Source organism: Budorcas taxicolor, chromosome 22 (assembly GCF_023091745.1).
Source record: "Budorcas taxicolor isolate Tak-1 chromosome 22, Takin1.1, whole genome shotgun sequence".
NCBI classification, from domain to species: domain Eukaryota; kingdom Metazoa; phylum Chordata; class Mammalia; order Artiodactyla; family Bovidae; genus Budorcas; species Budorcas taxicolor.
In genome coordinates, this window is record NC_068931.1 from 31,161,481 (window position 1) to 31,179,693 (window position 18,213).

The 18,213-nt window shown below is 38.3% G+C and overlaps 1 protein-coding gene across 1 annotated transcript in view; it reads right to left on the reverse strand.

Annotated features, from left to right (window-relative positions):
• Positions 1-18,213, reverse strand: part of TAF4B (TATA-box binding protein associated factor 4b) — a 98,623-nt gene that overhangs the window by 60,355 nt on the left and 20,055 nt on the right. The window contains exons 4-9 of the mRNA XM_052660514.1: positions 12,820-12,981; positions 12,595-12,717; positions 10,598-10,687; positions 7,806-8,447; positions 1,106-1,241; positions 488-590 (exon numbers count right to left, since the gene is read on the reverse strand). Coding sequence (XP_052516474.1) covers positions 488-590; positions 1,106-1,241; positions 7,806-8,447; positions 10,598-10,687; positions 12,595-12,717; positions 12,820-12,981 — 1,256 coding nt within the window. The remainder of the gene's footprint in view (positions 1-487; positions 591-1,105; positions 1,242-7,805; positions 8,448-10,597; positions 10,688-12,594; positions 12,718-12,819; positions 12,982-18,213) is intronic.

The window sequence follows — 18,213 nt, forward strand, 5'->3', positions numbered from 1 at the left end:
ATAATGAGTACTGCTGACTAGAACAAAAGAGCAATCTTGTAATAATCAAAATGATGTAGATGAATATCAAACACATGTTGAGTGAAAAAAATCAAATGCAAAAGAGTAGATAATGTAATTTTCCATTTATGTAAAGTTCAAGAATGGACAAAAATGATCTACAGTGATGGACCTAAGAACAGTGGCTGCCAGAGGCAAGGGGTGGAAGTAATTGATGTGAAAGGAGCATAAAGATGATGGATATGTTTAGCATCTTGGTCTGAATTAACATTACACAGGTATACGTTTGTCAAAATTCATTGAGCCCTACACTTAAGATCTGTGCACTTTACTACTTACAAATTATATTCAATAAAGCACTGTTAGCTTTTTCAAAAGGCATTATTAAATTTATTTTATATAAGTATTATTTTGTCATCTTTTATGTTTTTAAAAAGAATATTAATTTCTTAAGTCAGACAAAATTTTGATCATTTAATTTCTTTACCTGAAGGATACTGTTCCATTCTCTTTTATTTTGTTTTTCTGAACAGATGATTGAAGTGACAGAATTTTATTTCCTGGAAGGGTAATTTGCTTTAGAATGGAAGCTATAAAAACAAAAGAAGAAAGAAAAAGTAAAATGAAAAAAAGCAATCACACCACACTAGGAAAAAATTCAGGACAATAGCTATTTTGAATGCATACAGAATAATCAAAGAAAATTTCAGAGCTTTCTAGAACTATATTTAAATTCAAACATTACAATTAAATTTATTCCCTGCAAAAGAAATCACAAAATCAAGACCTCTCCATTTCTTTTTTGTATGTTCCCCAAATTGTCTAGAGAATTACCAGCATTACAAAAATACTATGAAGAAAAGGTGTTACTATGAAGAAAAGAAACATGTTAATACTATATCTTTTGTATTGGTAGATTTTAAAGACTCTTATAAATAAAGACTCACAAAGAATATATTAAAGCTATTTTTCAGTCTTCTCTCATAGGTCTCAACTTAAAAGAAATCTCTCTTCTCTGAATATAATGGTGAAAAAAAAAAAAAAGTACAGAAACCCATCATGTTCCAAACCCAACACGATGAGGCAGAGATTAGTTATTATCTACCTTGAGAAAACTGACTGGTAGGTATAGTAGTGCTCACTGTCACCTTCTTCTGTCCAGATTTCTGGATGGTCAATGCTGGGGAATGGGTAAGGGTGGTCACTTGTTTTGCAAGGCCTCCTGAAGGCTGCTGGACTACCTGAAACAATGAGAACTATTAATATAGTCCTTCAACTAGACCTCCTTTAGAAAAGAACAAACTTTCAACTGTAACAAGAGAACGAATGATTGTCCTCACTTAACCATACATACCTTTACCTTAGCATCACAAGAAAGCCTACTTAAAGTTTAAATTTGTATGTGGTAAATTTATCTAGCTCAAAAGTGAAAACCATGATGATCTCACACTGTAATTTTCAGAGTGAAATTCAAACTTATATACGGATCAATTTAAATCTCCAAACAGATCTTATTTTCATGCTTTTAACTTACCATGGAAAATTTCAAATACAAAAGCAGAGGGAACAACAACAACAAAAAAGAAAACACCTATACCATTATTACCATTATTATAGCTTCAGCAATGATTAATTCTTGACCAATTTTATTTCATCTCTATCCCTACCCACTTCTCCCCACTCTCAATTATTTTAAAGCAAATCTCAGGTATATCTTTTAATCCATAAATATTTCAAAATATACCTCTAAAAGATAATGACTTTCAATCAGTTGTTTTTTAAAAGTATCTGAAAGACAGCAATGCTAAAAGTATTCTCCAAGATAACAGTTCAAGAAACCCACAGGGTGAGGGCTGGGGATAGAAGGAGAGAAATTAAAGTAATAGCAGAGCCTTACTTTAAGCTACAAAGAAGAAAAAAACACAATAGGAGAGTTTCATTCTTTCACTTCAAAGAAAAAAAAACAGTCACTATGTATTTGAGCCAGCTTTGATAGTGAACTATTTTTAAGTCCTCAAACTCATATATGGCTAATATAAGTCATCTAGTATCATAACAATTCTGGAGGTATTTAATTTATTCTATATGCTGGGCTTAATTTAATTGCTCAGTTGTGTCCGACTCTTGTGCAATCCCATGGACTGCAGCCCACCAGGCTCTTCTGTCTGTGGGGACTCTCCAGGCAAGAATACTGGAGTGGGTTGCCACGCCCTCCTCCAGGGGATCTTCCCAACCTGGGGACTGAACCCAGGTCTCCTGCATAGAAGGCGGATTCTTTACTGTCTGAGTCACCAGAGAAGCCCATAATTTATTCTATATTCTTTTACAAATAAAATTAAATCTAGTGCATATTACTAAACAAAACTTACAAGAAATCCAAAATGTCCCAGTAAATAATCATATAGGAACTAAGGCCCCTAGAGGAGAAATACAAGTTGGAATAATTCAATTGCCATGATTCTATGAGAACTGACTCTTGAAAGAGAGAAAGAACCCTTGAAAACAAAGATGTATTTCAGTTGAGATCATACTTCTCTATCCTCAAGTTCTAGGAATCAGATTTAAATTCTACAAAGTAATATACATTCAGAGTCCCACTTACGCATTCAGATAAAAACTCAAAACAAATACTCCTAACAACTCTGACTTGTCTCCCTATTGTTTATTTTCTTCCCTGCTATCTTTTATTTGGTATTCTTTTCATATTTTGATTATGAAAGTGAAGTGAAGTCGCACAGTTGTGTCTGACTCTTTGCAACCCCATGGACAGTAGCCTACCAGGCTCTGCTGTCCACGGGATTTTTCAGGCAAGAATACTGGAGTGGGCTGCCATTTCCTTCTCCAGGGAATCTTCCCAACCCAGGGATCGAACCCAAGTCTCCTGCATTGCAGACAGAGAAAGGTAGTAATAAAACGTTATTAGAAATTTGAGTTAGTCTTCAAACCACTTTTGATACTTTCTCTCTCTATATATATATAAAATGATAATTGCAACATAGAGGCTGGCCCCTAAGGTGAATGGAGGCTCCAGGCCTCTAGGAGACCAGCCAGGAGGCATGGGGTAGGAAGGCCAAAGGAACCCAGCATCAGCATGTGACCCTGGCACAGAATAAGTGGGGAGGTGAGCCTTCACATGGACTCCAAGACCAGGGCTGTGCATGGCCCAATCTAGGCCCAATCCAGTGCAAGTTCATGTACATGGCAGGAGGCAAATGCGCCTGATTTAACAATCCTGGATCCCCATCATTCCTTGTCCTAATGACTGTAACACCTGGGAGCGTATGTGCAGCATATTCCTGCACACTTGCTGAACAAAATAAAATACCACGAGTGAGAAAATATAAAACAATTCAGCAGTATTCTTTCAAAGAAAGTACAGTTTTAGACTCTAATATGAGGCATATAACAGAGACTGCTATTAAGAGAGATGGAAATTGGTCCAAGGATGATAGATCTGCTCCTACTTGGCAAGCAAAACAAAGAGCTATTATTAGAAGAGTCAGTGGTTCTGGAGGTAGGCAGGTAGAGACAGACTGGGAAGGAAGAGAAGGAAACTTCAAGGTGATGGTAACACTCTATATCTTGAAAAGCAGATTTGAGTTACAGAGGTAAGCATCGTCAAGGGGCTTCCCTTGTGGCTCTGACGGTAAAGAATCTGCCCGCAATGTGGGAGACCTGGGTATGATCCCTGGGTCAGGAAGATCCCCTGGAGAAGGGAATGGCAACCCACCCCAGTATTCTTGTCTGGAGAATTCCATGGACAGAGGAGCCATGGACTCTCAAAGAGTCGGACATGAACTAAGCCACTAAAGTAACACTTTAACTTTCTTTTAAGCATTGTCAGAATTTATCCAACGATAGATTTAAATTTGTACATGTCATTGTATATACCTTTCAGCTAAAAATACGAAAAGAGTAAAGAAATATTGATTGGCAGTTAATGATATGCACATTAATAATAAAATATTTTAGGAAGAAGGCTTTGAAATGTATTAAAAGTTAAGATAATTGATGAATGGATAAATCAAGTAGAGTAACTGTAAACAGTAGAATCTAGGTGGTTGGTATACAGTGTTCATGATAAACTTCAACTTTGCTATGTTTGGAAATTTTCATAATAAAACATTTTCTTGAATAAGGCAAAAGTAAGACAACATAAACACTGTAAATATAGTTTCAATAATTTATTTTCCGTGAATTCTGATGCCCCCATATCAAAATAAAACCTAAAAAAATATATATTCTTCAAGTAAATTTAAATGAGCTGGCATTAATCAACCTATGTTAAGACTACTGTTATGTAAACTCTGACTTAATTATAGCCCATGTAGATTTTTCTATGCAATTTCTAATTATATATGGCAAATAAAAGGCAGTAGGCCTTACTTGGACTCAGTCTCTTCACCCAAACTTTCACTAGTCCTATCTTAGTGGGATTACAATCAACAACTGAATTCTACCTCTCCTCTCACTCTTTTAACAGCATGCAAGAAAAGGGGAGAAAAAAAAAAACCCACAAACTGATTACTCAAGCCTAGATCTAGGTCAGTCCAATAAGAAACTGAGAGTGAACCACCTGACTCAATAAAACAATAATCCTTGTTTTGTTTCCTATACATTATGGTTCTCCTTCAAAATAATTAGTTAGCTATGAGACAAAAATACTATTCAACAACAACACATCTTTCCTAATATTCTGGGTTCATTTATTTTAGGAGATCAGTTTCACTTCAGTATAATAAAACTGAAAATTACCACATTAATAATGTACTAATTAGTTGTTTTTCTCTTATATCCACAAAACAATAGTAGTTGGACAATGATTTGTTGAATGTACTTGGCCACTTGTTTATCAAATGTCTACAATTCTGTAAGAAAGAAATGCAAGTAATACAGTCACCTGAGGAAATAACATCTGAAATAAGGGAAATATCTATGATAAAACTAAATCCTGCAATGGTAGGTTAAGAAGCTTCTTGTAACTTAAAAGTGTGACATTTAAAACATCTTATTAAGAAGGAAGAAAACCTATAGAATTCTTCAGAAAAATCTATACCAGCTAGAAAAGGATAAAGTACTAATGGGAATTTTTAAATTCATGATTATTAAAGGAAATAAACCACACAAACGTTTACACCTGACACTGAACAACACAGTCACATTTGCATTGTTCAGACCATCACTGGAGGCTGCATCCTGAGTTCTATGGACCACAGATTTGATCCAGCATTGCACTCTCACACTTTAAATAATTATTCACCATGTTTCTTATAAGCTGCATTATTACCATCTTGTTTCTAGCTCCCTGAGTGTTTTCCTCCTCGCTTCAACCTAGGATTAAACTGGACTATGGTCTGTAATGAATTCACTGATGATATTCTTAAACTACCTGAGTAATACTATTTCAAACCTAAGTAATACTAATTTTCTAAATTAGTTGATTAGAAAGAGCATTCAAGTTCAATCCTCTCTGTGGCATTACCATATAGAACAGCTTATGCTGTTTTGTGCCCCAGGTAAAACTCTGCTGTAAAACAGGTTACAATGCATCTTCAGAGTCTAGCTGCTCTGGTTTTTGCTGTTTTAAACAGGAAGATAGGAATACTGACATTAAATCTGTTGACTAAAATGGAAACAAAGGCCAAACAAGAAAGCAGAATTCATAAGAAAACTAAATCATTCCCATTCTTTTAAGAATGAAAGTAGAAGTTTAAAAATCCCTAAAATTTACCAATGGATTTTGTTACATTTTTCTTGATTGAAATAGTTTCTAGCGTATAACAAGTCAAGCTTATAAAGTGTAAATGCTGTCAAGATATTATTGTTGCTTAGTTGCTAAATCATGTCCAACTTTTTGTGACCCCATGGACTGTAGCCTGCCAGGCTCCTCTGTCCATGGGATTTCCCAGGCAAAAATAATGGAGTGAGCTGTCATTTCCTTCTCCAAGAGGAGATCTTCCTGACTTGGGGATGGAACCTGTGCCTTCAGCATAGCAGGTGGATTCTTTCCCACTGAGTCACCCTGCAGGCCACAAGATATTATTACCTGACAGTTTTCTGTTTCAAGACATTCTGGAAACCTAGAAGTTCTTGCCATGAGCACCATAATCTAATGGGAAAGACAATGGATTCTACTTTGAGATCTACTGCTTGTTGAGTGCCAGTAGATTGTTCCTTAAAATTCTGGGATTCTTAGTTTTCTCCCTGTCTTACCTTCATCAAAATTATTTCAAAATCCATACTACATACAAGATATGTTTTTAAAACTCTATGTAGCCATGAAGTGTTATTTCACTCAGGGGTGAATATGCTAGAGATTTTCAATAAAGATGAGCACTGATTCAAGAATCAGCTATGACACATAGAGAGGATCCCCATTCTCTCCAGTGTTACCAAAAGTGACCTTCCACTGGGACATTTAGGGTTTCCATTCTCTCCAGTGTTACCAAAAGCAACCTTCCACTGGGGCATTTACGGTTTCAGCATCTCCCAAACCTGGCTGTTCAGAGAGAGGTTTAAGAATCACTGCTTCTAAAGAAGCTTTTATCTCTTAGATTAGATTCAGACACCCAAGAGAAACATAATGAGGCAGGTTCATTTTTCCACTTGAAAATCAGAGCCAGAGTAGGAAGGGATGAAAAAAAAAAAGTGACTACTGTCCAAATTGATCTTTCCTCCTTCATTCTACACCTTCATTCTACACCCAAGGTTTGCCCTCTGCCTCAAAGACCATCACCCACAGATACTAATGTTCTGTTCTGATCACATAAACAAGGCTGCGAAGTTTACTTAGATTTTACTACTCCAAAAAAGCAGAAAACACTAAAACAAAGAGACTCAAAACATAGCCGTTAACATGGAGGTTTATAAAGAACAAGTGCAATCACCAAAAATCAAAAAAGAACAGTTAGTTCTACTATAGGACTAGGTATGTGAGAACTTTATTAAAAAAACATAATTTTCAATTAATTCACCATGTACTGTCTCCCACAGCTTAACAGTACTTTCAGTCTTCTGATAAAACTTGTCTTGAGTAAGGTTTATCTAAACACGAATACATAAACAGTGCAGATTTCACCCAAGTTCTTTTACCCAAGACCTTCCCAACTTACAGAGTTCAGGAGAAAACACCACTGCTTACTCATCTCCTCCCTTCATTGCCACCTTCTCTCCTTAGCAATTTTTAAAAGAAATGTTACCATAACATCACCTATGTATTAGTAACAAGCCTACCAAAAATATTTAATCTGAATCTAATCTTGAGGAAATGATAACACAAAAGGATATTTTGAAAAACAAGTAGCCCCAAGCACTTAAAATTATTACAACACAATGAACAACCACAAAAGGCTGAGAACTGTTCTAGATTAAGGGAGTATGAAAAAAAAAAAGACAAATAAGGGTAATAAGCAATTTTTTACTAGAAACAACATCAGGAAGCAAACTAGCTATGAAGGAACTTATTAGGACAACAAAGGAAATATTGTGCCTGTATTAACTTCCCATGCGTGAGAGTACGTTGTAGTTAATGCAAAGAAAAAGAAACCCTTTTCCGTAAGAGGTACATGGTATTTAATGGTGCAAAGTCACAATTTCTGCAAACAACTCTTAAATGGTTCAGGAAAAAAATTATGTGTGTGTTTGCACCTGTGAATAAAGGGGAAAGAGACAAAGCCAACGTGTTCCGTTACCAACTGATCAGCCATGGTCAAGGGTACACAGGGGTTGATTTTACTAGTCTTGCCAGTATTCTGAATGTTGGACTTTTTCGAAAGAAACTGAGGAAGAAATGAAAAGTTACTCACTAGTTGTTTGACTTTAACTGCCTGTGGGATACCAGCTGGCTGTGCAAGCACGGGGCCTGGCTGCGCGAGTTTGATTTGGAGTGGAGGGCCAAGGGCGGGCTTGTCGGACGTGGTCCCAGCGGAAGTAAGAATGGGTTTCACGGATGGAATGCAAACAGCTGCTGCTGAGGTTTTTCCAAAAGGTACCGAGGGGAGCGCCAGTGTCACTGCTGTCCCGGAGACAACCGGCTTTTCAGGCTGCAGAGAGACTGCTGTCACCGTGTTCTGCAGGGCTGTCACCGTGTTCTGCAGGGATGTCACCAGAGGTTTTGGAGTCTGCAGCACGACAGCTCCAGCTGTTGTCCCTCCAGGCACAGCAGCCGGACCCACAGAGTGAAGAGTCACGACTCCAGTTTTTGCTCCCACTGGACCAGCAAGTGGTTTCAGAGTTTGTACGGACACAACTCCAGGCACCGCTGCTTCCGAACCACCAACAACAGGCTTCTCAGCCTGGATGGAGGAAGCTGCCGTTGTTACCACGGGAGAAGGCGTTGATGTTGTGGTACAGGTAGTAGGGACCACCTCGCTAGAAGTCTGCTGAACGCACTGCTGAATAAAGCTCTGGGCGTTGGGCATCAGTTGTCGTAAGGCAATCACACTTTTCTAGAAACAGGAAAGGAAAAAAACAACAACACTGATAACTGAGTAAGTGAGCTCTAGTAAAATAGAACTACTTTGTGTGTCATATCTCGACAACATAAAAAGTATAATGTTTCAGCTGAGGAAATCTGTTATCAATCATTTACCTTCTGTCAATATCCAGGATATAAATAAAGCTCCAAAGCGCCGCATTTTTCAAAAAGTATTATGTCTCAGTATTAAGCTTATAGACCGTAGTTATCAATTTGGTATCAAATATTATATGGTAAAATAAAATACTTTATTCTACTTATTTGTATTTATCTAAACCCCATTAATAGATCACCCATAACTTCAGTATCTACAAGTTTGTTTACAGGACAGCATCTTAAAAAAAACTGTTTGTTAAATAACTTTCAAACTTTGAAAAGAAACAGTCTTTACATGAAAATAAAACAGAAACAAGGTCAATTTTCTTAATTGAGCTAGAGTATTTTCTGACTGGACTTAAAGTTGGGGTCTCTTTGTATCTTGCTTAAAAAAATAAGAACACCTTAAACTAAAAAGTAGAAGGTTCTCCCTTTTCATCCCTGGGATTTTTATTTGCTTTTGTTTTTAAGTTAGAAAAAAAGATAAGAAAGGAGAAGGTGAGTAGACTATCTTTTGGTGAATTCTTGAGCTGTTTTGGAAGATTTCCATGATTTGGTACTTAAATTCAGCCAGACCACATTTACTTAAGAAGCAAATGAGAACTATGGCTCCTCTTCCCTTCTTTTCCTTTTAGTTACTTCTTTTACTTTTTTTATTTAAAAAGATTGAAAAAATTTTAAACTGAAGATTTTCAATTATATATCTATAAATAGTATCAAAGGAAAGAAAGTCTCTCAACGTTATTTTCCCAAACTTTATTTGATAACTTCAAGGTAGTGTTTCATAGGCCATAGAGTCAGGCTAAATTCTAGGCCTGTGTGTTTAATCAAAAGTTAACTTAAAAAAAAAAAAAAAAGTTAACTTGAACAATTTTCTCACCTCCAAAATGGAAAATTAAATCCAAACAATGCAAATTAAAAAAAAACAGAAGTAGCTAGCAAAGTACAGAACACATAGTAGGTACTTACTTGCCCCCCCCCTTCTTCCCTACAGTGTCTCCAATGAGTATGAAACATAGATTCATATTACACAGAGTTGTCAGTGTCACACAGAGCACCTAGAGTCACAGACCTTTTGCACTGAAAGCACCTAAGCAAGAACTGCTGCCAGCTTCTCAATCATGAGGGCCACCTGGAAATGTTATCTGATGTTCAGCACTGTGCTGACTCTTTAATCTTCCCTTCCCAGACCAAGACTGCCCTGGCTAAAACACTTTCAGTTCAGATCAGATATCTGGCACCCTCCTAATTAACATGGTCAGCCTCCTGGTGACAATTTCCACTATCTTAATAGCCTTCGGAAGGCCTGGTGCCCCAACCCCTTTCCCACTCTTCTTTCATCTCCACGAAGTCTCACTCCTCTCCCCTAGACAACCATGCCAAATTTTTCTAAAGGCAACTCTTCATTCTGTTATTTCAAAATGTATGGGAGGACTCTTGGTTTACTATAATCCCAGGTCTTTAATAAATTTATAACTTTCAAGTCAACTCTTTTCCAGCTACTAAATATACAAAAGGAACACAATTTTTCAGTCTGCCAAACAAAGCTCTTGTTATCAAAGATATTGTTCTCCATCAAAATCTATTTAATTCAATAAATCTTAGAGGAGAGAATGTCTAACATTATAAATTAATTTTTAAAGATAATAGCTTTCCCTAACCCAAAATATAACAGTTTTCCCACTAAATTTGGCACCATGAGGTTGACTATTTCTGACATTAAGAAACAATAGGACAAAGAAGAGACCCTACTTTTTTTAAGTTAAGAATCTTTCAGGATACAAGCACTAAATAATATAATCATTAAGTTATATTGATGAAGATGTTACTTTTGTTTTCTCAGCATGTTCCAATCCAAAGAATATGGATTATAAACGTGCTTTACAGATTGCAACAGCCCTGAGAGGTTTCTCCTACTGTTACTATCTTCATATTAAGTTGCTGTCATATTGAAATATTCAGATTTTAAATTACTTTTAAGTAATCCAATCCAAACAATTTCTTCAAAGTAACACATAACTTTACCTTAAGGAAAGGAACTAGGTGAGGCTGAGGTGAAGACTTGAGTTCAACATACAGTTGTCTAGTAAACTCTTCTGCTTCAATTTTTGCATCCTGAAGAATAGAAAAAACACTTTTAGGTTTACAAATATTTTACAAGAGGAAAAGTGTGTAATTCATAACTGGAGATATAGCAAGCTTCCAACAGTGATAAAGTCAAAGTCTATCATTAAATACAGGTGGGTTTTTTTTATGTCCCCTACAAAGTGAATAAACAGATGCTTTTTTAATATAGAATACAATGAAGCAATTATTATTTTTTTAAGATCTCAGTAAGCAAAGTGAAAGTGAGATGAGAGCTGGCTAAATGGCAAGGTGACAGTATTAAGACCACAGTCTGTTAAGAACAAACTAAGAAGTAAAAACACAGGAGTCCTACATTACTTAGGGCAGAAAACTGAAAAGTTACCTGGTGTGGGGGCTTGGGATTTTGTTTTGTTTTGCCTTTCCAATTTTTAAATTACTTTAACTCTGACTAGACTGTGTTTTTAGAATGCTATTACAAGGCCACAAATATACATGCTGTTGTTTCAAAGGGCTTAGGGACCCTTCCATGCCACTTTGGACTCTAAACATTGCAGGGGTCCATGAGGTCTAAATTATTCTCACATTAATAACTAATCATTTTTGGGCCTTTTTCACTGTGCTGAGATTTGCACCAATGGTACAAAAGCAACACTGAATAAAACTGCTGGCAGTTTTAAATAGCTGTCATATTCTACACTGCAAAGCAAGTACAGGAAAAAAAACAAAAAACAGAACCAGTTCCACTCAGAAATGTCTTTGACCAAACAGTAATATTTAATTTTACCAAATCTCAACACTTTAGTAACCGTCTTTTAAAAATACTGCTTGTAACCTACTGGGAACCACATACAGAGCAGGCCAAAGTAAGATACTCAAGGAAAAGCACTTTTCCAATGAGCTGCTAGCTGAATTAGCTGTGTTTTGTTGGTTTTTTCCTTTTGGTTTACCGGAAAGAATATCAAACCAGCTGTGGTTATTCACACTAGGGTATTTTGAGACACATCCTCTCAAAAGGAAAAAAAAAAAAAGAAACAAAATGAACCAAACCTGTCACTGTAAGGAAAACAACTGTCAGTTTTTGCTGCTAATGATAAAAATCAGAGCTCTCAAGCCAAAATTAAAATTTTGGAAAATGTGTAACCATAATCCTGAGTTTGACAGCTTCTCTGTACTGAAAAAATTTTCTGATGTGATTGTTAGATTATAAGTATGATTTTTTGATACTTTAAAAAACAGATCTGTCAACATTTGGAAGATCTATTCAACCCACTGAACCAGTTATTTTCCAGATGACCAAATGTGAGCTGTTACAAAAATCATACATGGGTGAAAAATCCATTCAAGGTACAAGATAAACCAGTGGACTATAAAGAATACCTATAATGATCTGGAGAAAAGCTCTCAAAGTACTTTCTCAACCACCTCTTTCCATGAGGCCAAATATTCCCTTTATCTGACCAAAAAACAAAAGAGTCAACCTTCTCTCCAAAGCTGTCTTTAGGCTAAGAGAAGCAAGACTAGCAAACAAAAAGTAATACACACTCTGCCCTCTGGATCCCCGCGTTCCGTGTGCGCAGAATCGCATCCAGATTCAACCAGTTAAGGATGGGCTACTACAAGATTTACAACCCGTGACTGGTAGAATCCGCAGATGCGGAGCCCACAGACAGGGAGGGTCAACTATGGGACTTGAGCATCCGGGGATTTTGGTATCTACAGTGGCTCTTAAAACCAACCCCCATTGATACAGGGCAATGACCCGATAGACAAGGTTTACGACTCTAAGGTTTATATCATTACAGAGCTTTCAAGAAGCAAACGTAAAGTTTATCCAAAAATCCATTTAAGATAAACTTCACTTAAAAGTATATATTTATTCCCCCCTTAAAACCAGTTGTATGGATTCTTACAGAGCTTTTATAGTTCGAACTTACCAAAAGTTGCTCTACCAACGTCTTCACATTCTGCCCCATCTCCGGGGACTGGGATCCACTACACGCTAGTTTTATTAACATTGCGAGGAAGTTCTTACATTTCTTCACATTTTCTAGCATCGTCTAAATACAGAAATATAAACACTCACAAATGTTGGCTAGAAAACAGGATTTAAGAAAACGTGTAGAGCGCTTGATTTACGTAAGGTGCAAGTGAGAGCTTACCGGAGAAAGGTTAGCCTGAGCAGAGGCCAAGTTCTCTGTTTTGAGATTGAGCTCATTTGAAGGGGCAGATGCTGTTCCCACCCTTGAAGGCTTCAGGGTTGTTACAGTATTCACGGGCTTTATAGGAGTAACTGTGACCACGTTGGTTGGCACAGCCACAGACTGAAATTAAAAGCAGCAGACACTGAGATACGCGTTACTATGCTGTGTATCACGTGGGTGCCTCATTTCACACTTAAGACTACAGATGCATCCACTTGACTGCCTTGCTAGTCTAAGGCATGGAGAAGGAAATGGCAACCCACTCCAGTGTTCTTGCCTGGAGAATTCCAGGGACGGAGGAGCCTGGTGGGCTGCCGTCTATGGGGTCGCACAGAGTCGGACACGACTGAAGTGACTTAGCAGCAGCAGTCTAAGGCAATGTAAAATCATTTACCAGATCTGGACTCTAGTACCTCTGGGTTTCATTCTCACCTATTTTTAGGTTTCATTTCTGGGTTTCATTAACTACCTATTTTTCATTGACACCCAAGCATCCACTTCAGGTAAGTTACTTCATCTTGCTAACCTTCTTGATTCCTGTCTGTAAGAAAACAAGGATAGCAACAGTACCTACTATCTTGGGATTGTTTTTAAAAAACAGTGCCAAGCGCACAGTCCTTAAACATATTAATATGTCTCCAAAAATGATCTGAAATAGTAAGTTTTTGTATGAAAATACAGAATTTCCTATTCTGCAATATTCTGCTTTTTAGTAAGTACAAAGCTGTGAGATCTACTGATCATCTTATATTCAGATAAGCCATTTTTATGCAGACTTAATAGAGAAGTAATATTTTTGAAATTTGTAATAACAAATATTATGTGATTGTGTTATTTTCACATGGAAAAGAATCTCAGTTGTTTCTTCTAGCCTCTATTAAATGAAGAGGAGTGATTACAGCACCACCTGCAGGATAAAAAGTTAAATACAAGAAATCACAAATTGGATAATAAATATTTGAGACAACCATATTGAGATAAAGTACTATGCAGTTTCCTCTGAATCCTGGAGATTTTCTAATAAACTTTTTTAGGTTTACAGACAGTAAATACATACTCCTTCTTCAGTGAATGTTTTGTACTCTGCCATTAATTCTCTGTACTACTATATTTAAGAAAGTGATGTTGAACTTCAGCTTTAGGACTGATGAGAGAAGTTCGTCGGGGTACTACTGTCCCTTTTCTTTATGAAGCAAAATAAGGAAAATCTCAGGAAGAGTCCTATTTTTTGTGAGTAGAAGCATTTATAGCGTTTCTACTTTCCTTGTCAATATTTTATCCTGTCTCCAGCACAAAATCTGTCCTTTGTAACTCTTTCTAATATAGCTACTACCTGTACCTCACCTGATACTTGCACCTCTTAAGAGGCATGGAGTTACACGATCCCTGCCTTACGCTATGTGTAATCACACTGCTCTAATGGATGAACTGTGTTAATCATTAACTTTGCATATGCTAGACCAGGCAGGAGAAGGCAATGGCAACCCACTCCAGTACTCTTGCCTGGAAAATCCCATGGATGGACGAGCCTGGTAGGCTCCAGTCCATGGGGTCGCTAAGAGTCGGACATGACTGGGCCACTTCACTTTTACTTTTCACTTTCACGCATTGGAGAAAGAAACGGCAACCCACTCCAGTGTTCTTGCCTGGAGAATCCCAGGGATGGGGGAGCCTGGTGGGCTGCCCATCTATGGTGTCGCACAGAGTTGGACACGACTGAAGTGACTTAGCAGCAGCAGCAGCAGACCAGGCTATGCTATTGCCATGCTTTTCAAGACCACACTGGCACTGATAGGCATGTCTAGGAGACAGGAGAGAAAAAAGCTTGGGTATATGTAAAACAAATTGTGAAAAATCAGTTATACATAGTCAGTGAAATGAATTGTATGCAAATTTAACAGACTACAGACAGTCATCCGGGTTCTAGACCCTCATTTCTAAAAAAATGCCAAAAACTGGGATCATAATAAACTGTGGGAAATTCTGAAAGAGATGGGAATACCAGACCACCTGACCTGCCTCTTGAGAAATCTGTATGCAGGTCAGGAAGCAACAGTTAGAACTGGACATGGAACAACAGACTGGTTCCAAATTGGGAAAGGAGTATGTCAAGGCTATATTGTCACCCTGCTTATTTACTTATATGCAGAGTACATTATGAGAATCGCTAGGTGGGAAGAAGCACAAGCTGGAATCAAGATTGCTGGGAGAAATATCAATAACCTCAGATATGCAGATGACACCACCCTTATGGCAGAAAGTGAAGAGGAACTAAAAAGCCTCTTGATGAAAGTGAAAGAGGAGAGTGAAAAAGTTGGTTTAAAGCTCAAACATTCAGAAAACTAAGAACATGGCATCCAGTCTTGTCACTTCATGGCAAATAGATGGGGAAATGGGAAACAGTGGCTGACTATTTTTTGGGGCTCCAAAATCACTGCAGATGGTGATTGCAGCCATGAAATTAAAAAACGCTTAATCCTTGGAAGGAAAGTTATGACCAACCTACACAGCATATTAAAAAGAAGAGACATTATTTTGTCAACAAAGGTCCGTCTAGTCAAGGCTATGGTTTTTCCAGTAGTCATGTATGGATGTGAGAGTTGGACTATAAAGAAAGGTGAGTGTCGAAGAATTGATGCTTTTGAATTATGGTGTTGGAGAAGACTCTTTAGAGTCCCTTGGATTGCAAGGAGATCCAACCAATCCATCCTAAAGGAGATCAGTCCTGGGTGTTCACTGGAAGGACTGATGTTGAAGCTGAAACTCCAATACTTTGGCCACCTGATGCGAAGAGCTGACTCATTTGAAAAGACCCTGATGCTGGGAAAGATTGAGGGCAGGAGGAGAAGAGGACAACAGTGGATGAGACGGCTGGATGGCATCACCGACTCAATGGACATGAGTTTGGGTAAACTCTCAGAGTTGGTGATGGACAGGGAGGCCTGGCATGCTGTGGTTCATGGGGTCGCAAAGAGTCAGACATGACTGAATGACTGAACTGACTGACCTCTCAAAGTGGACACAGATATTATTCACTAATTCACTGATATTTCTACTGCTTTAGCCTACCACTAAGGAGTGACCCAGCTTAAAATATGCATCAGTCTAAATTAAGAAAAGTTATGCACACACTACATGGAAAGAGCAATGGCAGAAAAGAATGAAACAACACATATATATATATCATTTTGGAATAACTACATGTACTAAATCTCTAAGAAATAGATACAATTTAAAAAACGGATAGGATTTCCCTGGTGGCTCAGTGGATAAGAATCCACCTGCTAATGCAAGGGACACAGGTTTGACTCCTAGTCCAGCAAGAATCCACCTGCTGTAGAGCAACTAAGGCCACATGCCACAACTGCTGAGCCCATGTGCCAAAACTGCTAAAGCCTGTGCTCCTAGGGCCGGTGCTCTGCAACAAGAGAAGCCTGCACACTGCAATGAAGAGTAGCCCCTGCTTGCCGCAACTAGAGAAGAGCCCACGCAGCAACGAAGACACACCCAGCATGTCCAAAATAAATAGATGAATATTTTTCAAAAAGATAAAAGAAATGATATACCCAAGTACTGCAGAAGAGAAAATCTTTCCTAGAATAATCTTATAAATTCTTCAATTTCATATTTTCCTGATGTCTCAATGTCCCACAAACAGGCTGTGAACACCTCACCCAGGTGACCAGGTGATCCAGTGTGATAAGGCTGGTTCCTCCTACAAACTCTCTTTCTGCCCTCCTGACTGTGACCTAGTGCCATTCAAACACACCAGTGAAATTCAATCCATAGGAACTCTCAACAAAGCCACTTGCCCCCCAAGTCCTCATTCTCTCTCAGGATACCACCTGTTTGGTCGAGCCTGCCCCAGGCCTCCTCCCACACGCCCCCCTGCATGGCGTGCCATGTCCCCTCTTCTAAGACCTGTCAGTATAGTAAATCTCTTTACTTTCATATACCTCCCTGTGGTGGTATTTGGTGTCCACATCTGACTGATCATCAAAACAAAATCTCCTTTTAAGAAACATAATTACTTCTTACAATACAGAGCAGACATCAATAGGCCTAAATTCATGCTCTTTGGCCCAATGATCTCCTTAGAATAAATAACCTAAGTTTTGGGGGAACCTAGTAGTTTGGGACAATCAGCACAGAAGTAATAAAGAACAGTTTCCAGAGTCAGACAGAGACCTTGACTCAAATGGCTCTCTGCTACGTATTAGCAGAAATCATGCAAATTTCCTAACTTCTCTAAACCTATTTTCACACACATGAAATGGAGATGATACTTCCTCATAGAGTCGTCACAGGACGAACTGAAGTGAGGAGAAGGATGTAAAACACTTACAGTGGTCAACATATTAAGTGCTCAATAAATGGTAGCCATTATTGGGTAAAAGAAAAAAGATTCACTGCTCATCATCTCTAATGTTAGAGGAACTAATATGGTTAAACAATTTTGAAACCTTAAACACCATGTTTGATCTACAGCATGGGATTTCACATAACATGTTCCAGGAAGATGTACCTTCTATACAGCAAAGGAAGGACAACAGTGGTCCCATGACCATGGGATCCACTGATTGTGTCATATCTGGCAGGATCCAGAAGCTGCCTGCTTAGTTTAGAAAAGCCTGCAGAAACCAGGTGAAATGCGAACTCAAAGATAATACTCTATGAAGACAGAATTCCATCCTCCATCTTCTAAGACTTAGGTGTACTCACTGAATAAAAAAATTTTATATGGACAAAAACATGAAAAACCAAAAAATCAAAGAGTAGAAGGATGACTGGATCTACTTACTATTACTCCCCAAACCCACTGGGGGTCTCTGTGCTTTCCATTCCTGCCCACAGTGTGCACGCTTTCACCAAAGAACGCAACAGGAGCCCCTAGGAAGCAGACACTACGGCTGCCTCATGGGACTTCAAGGTCGCATTATCTACCAACCAGCAGGAAAGAGAAGAATCGTTACCATGACGGCGGTAACAGACCTGACATCTGGAATAGGGTGGTTCCTTTTATACAGTGAAGGTCAAGGAGTTTATGCAGTGAATCCAGGTGATTCACTTACTGGCTCTTGGTTATTTCCTTGTCCAGTTACGGCGATAAATGGACAAGTGCCACAACTCTTGCCTAAAAAGGCTGTGGTGGGGCTTCCCTGGTGGCTCAGTGGTAAAGAATCCACCTGCCAATGCAGGAGACACGGGTTTGATTCCTGATCCAGGAAGATCCCACATGCTGTGGAACAACTAAGCCCGTGCACCACAACTACTGAGCTTGTGCTCTAGAGCCCAGGGATCCCAACTACTGAGCCCACGTGTCACGATTATTGAAGCCTACACACCCTAGAG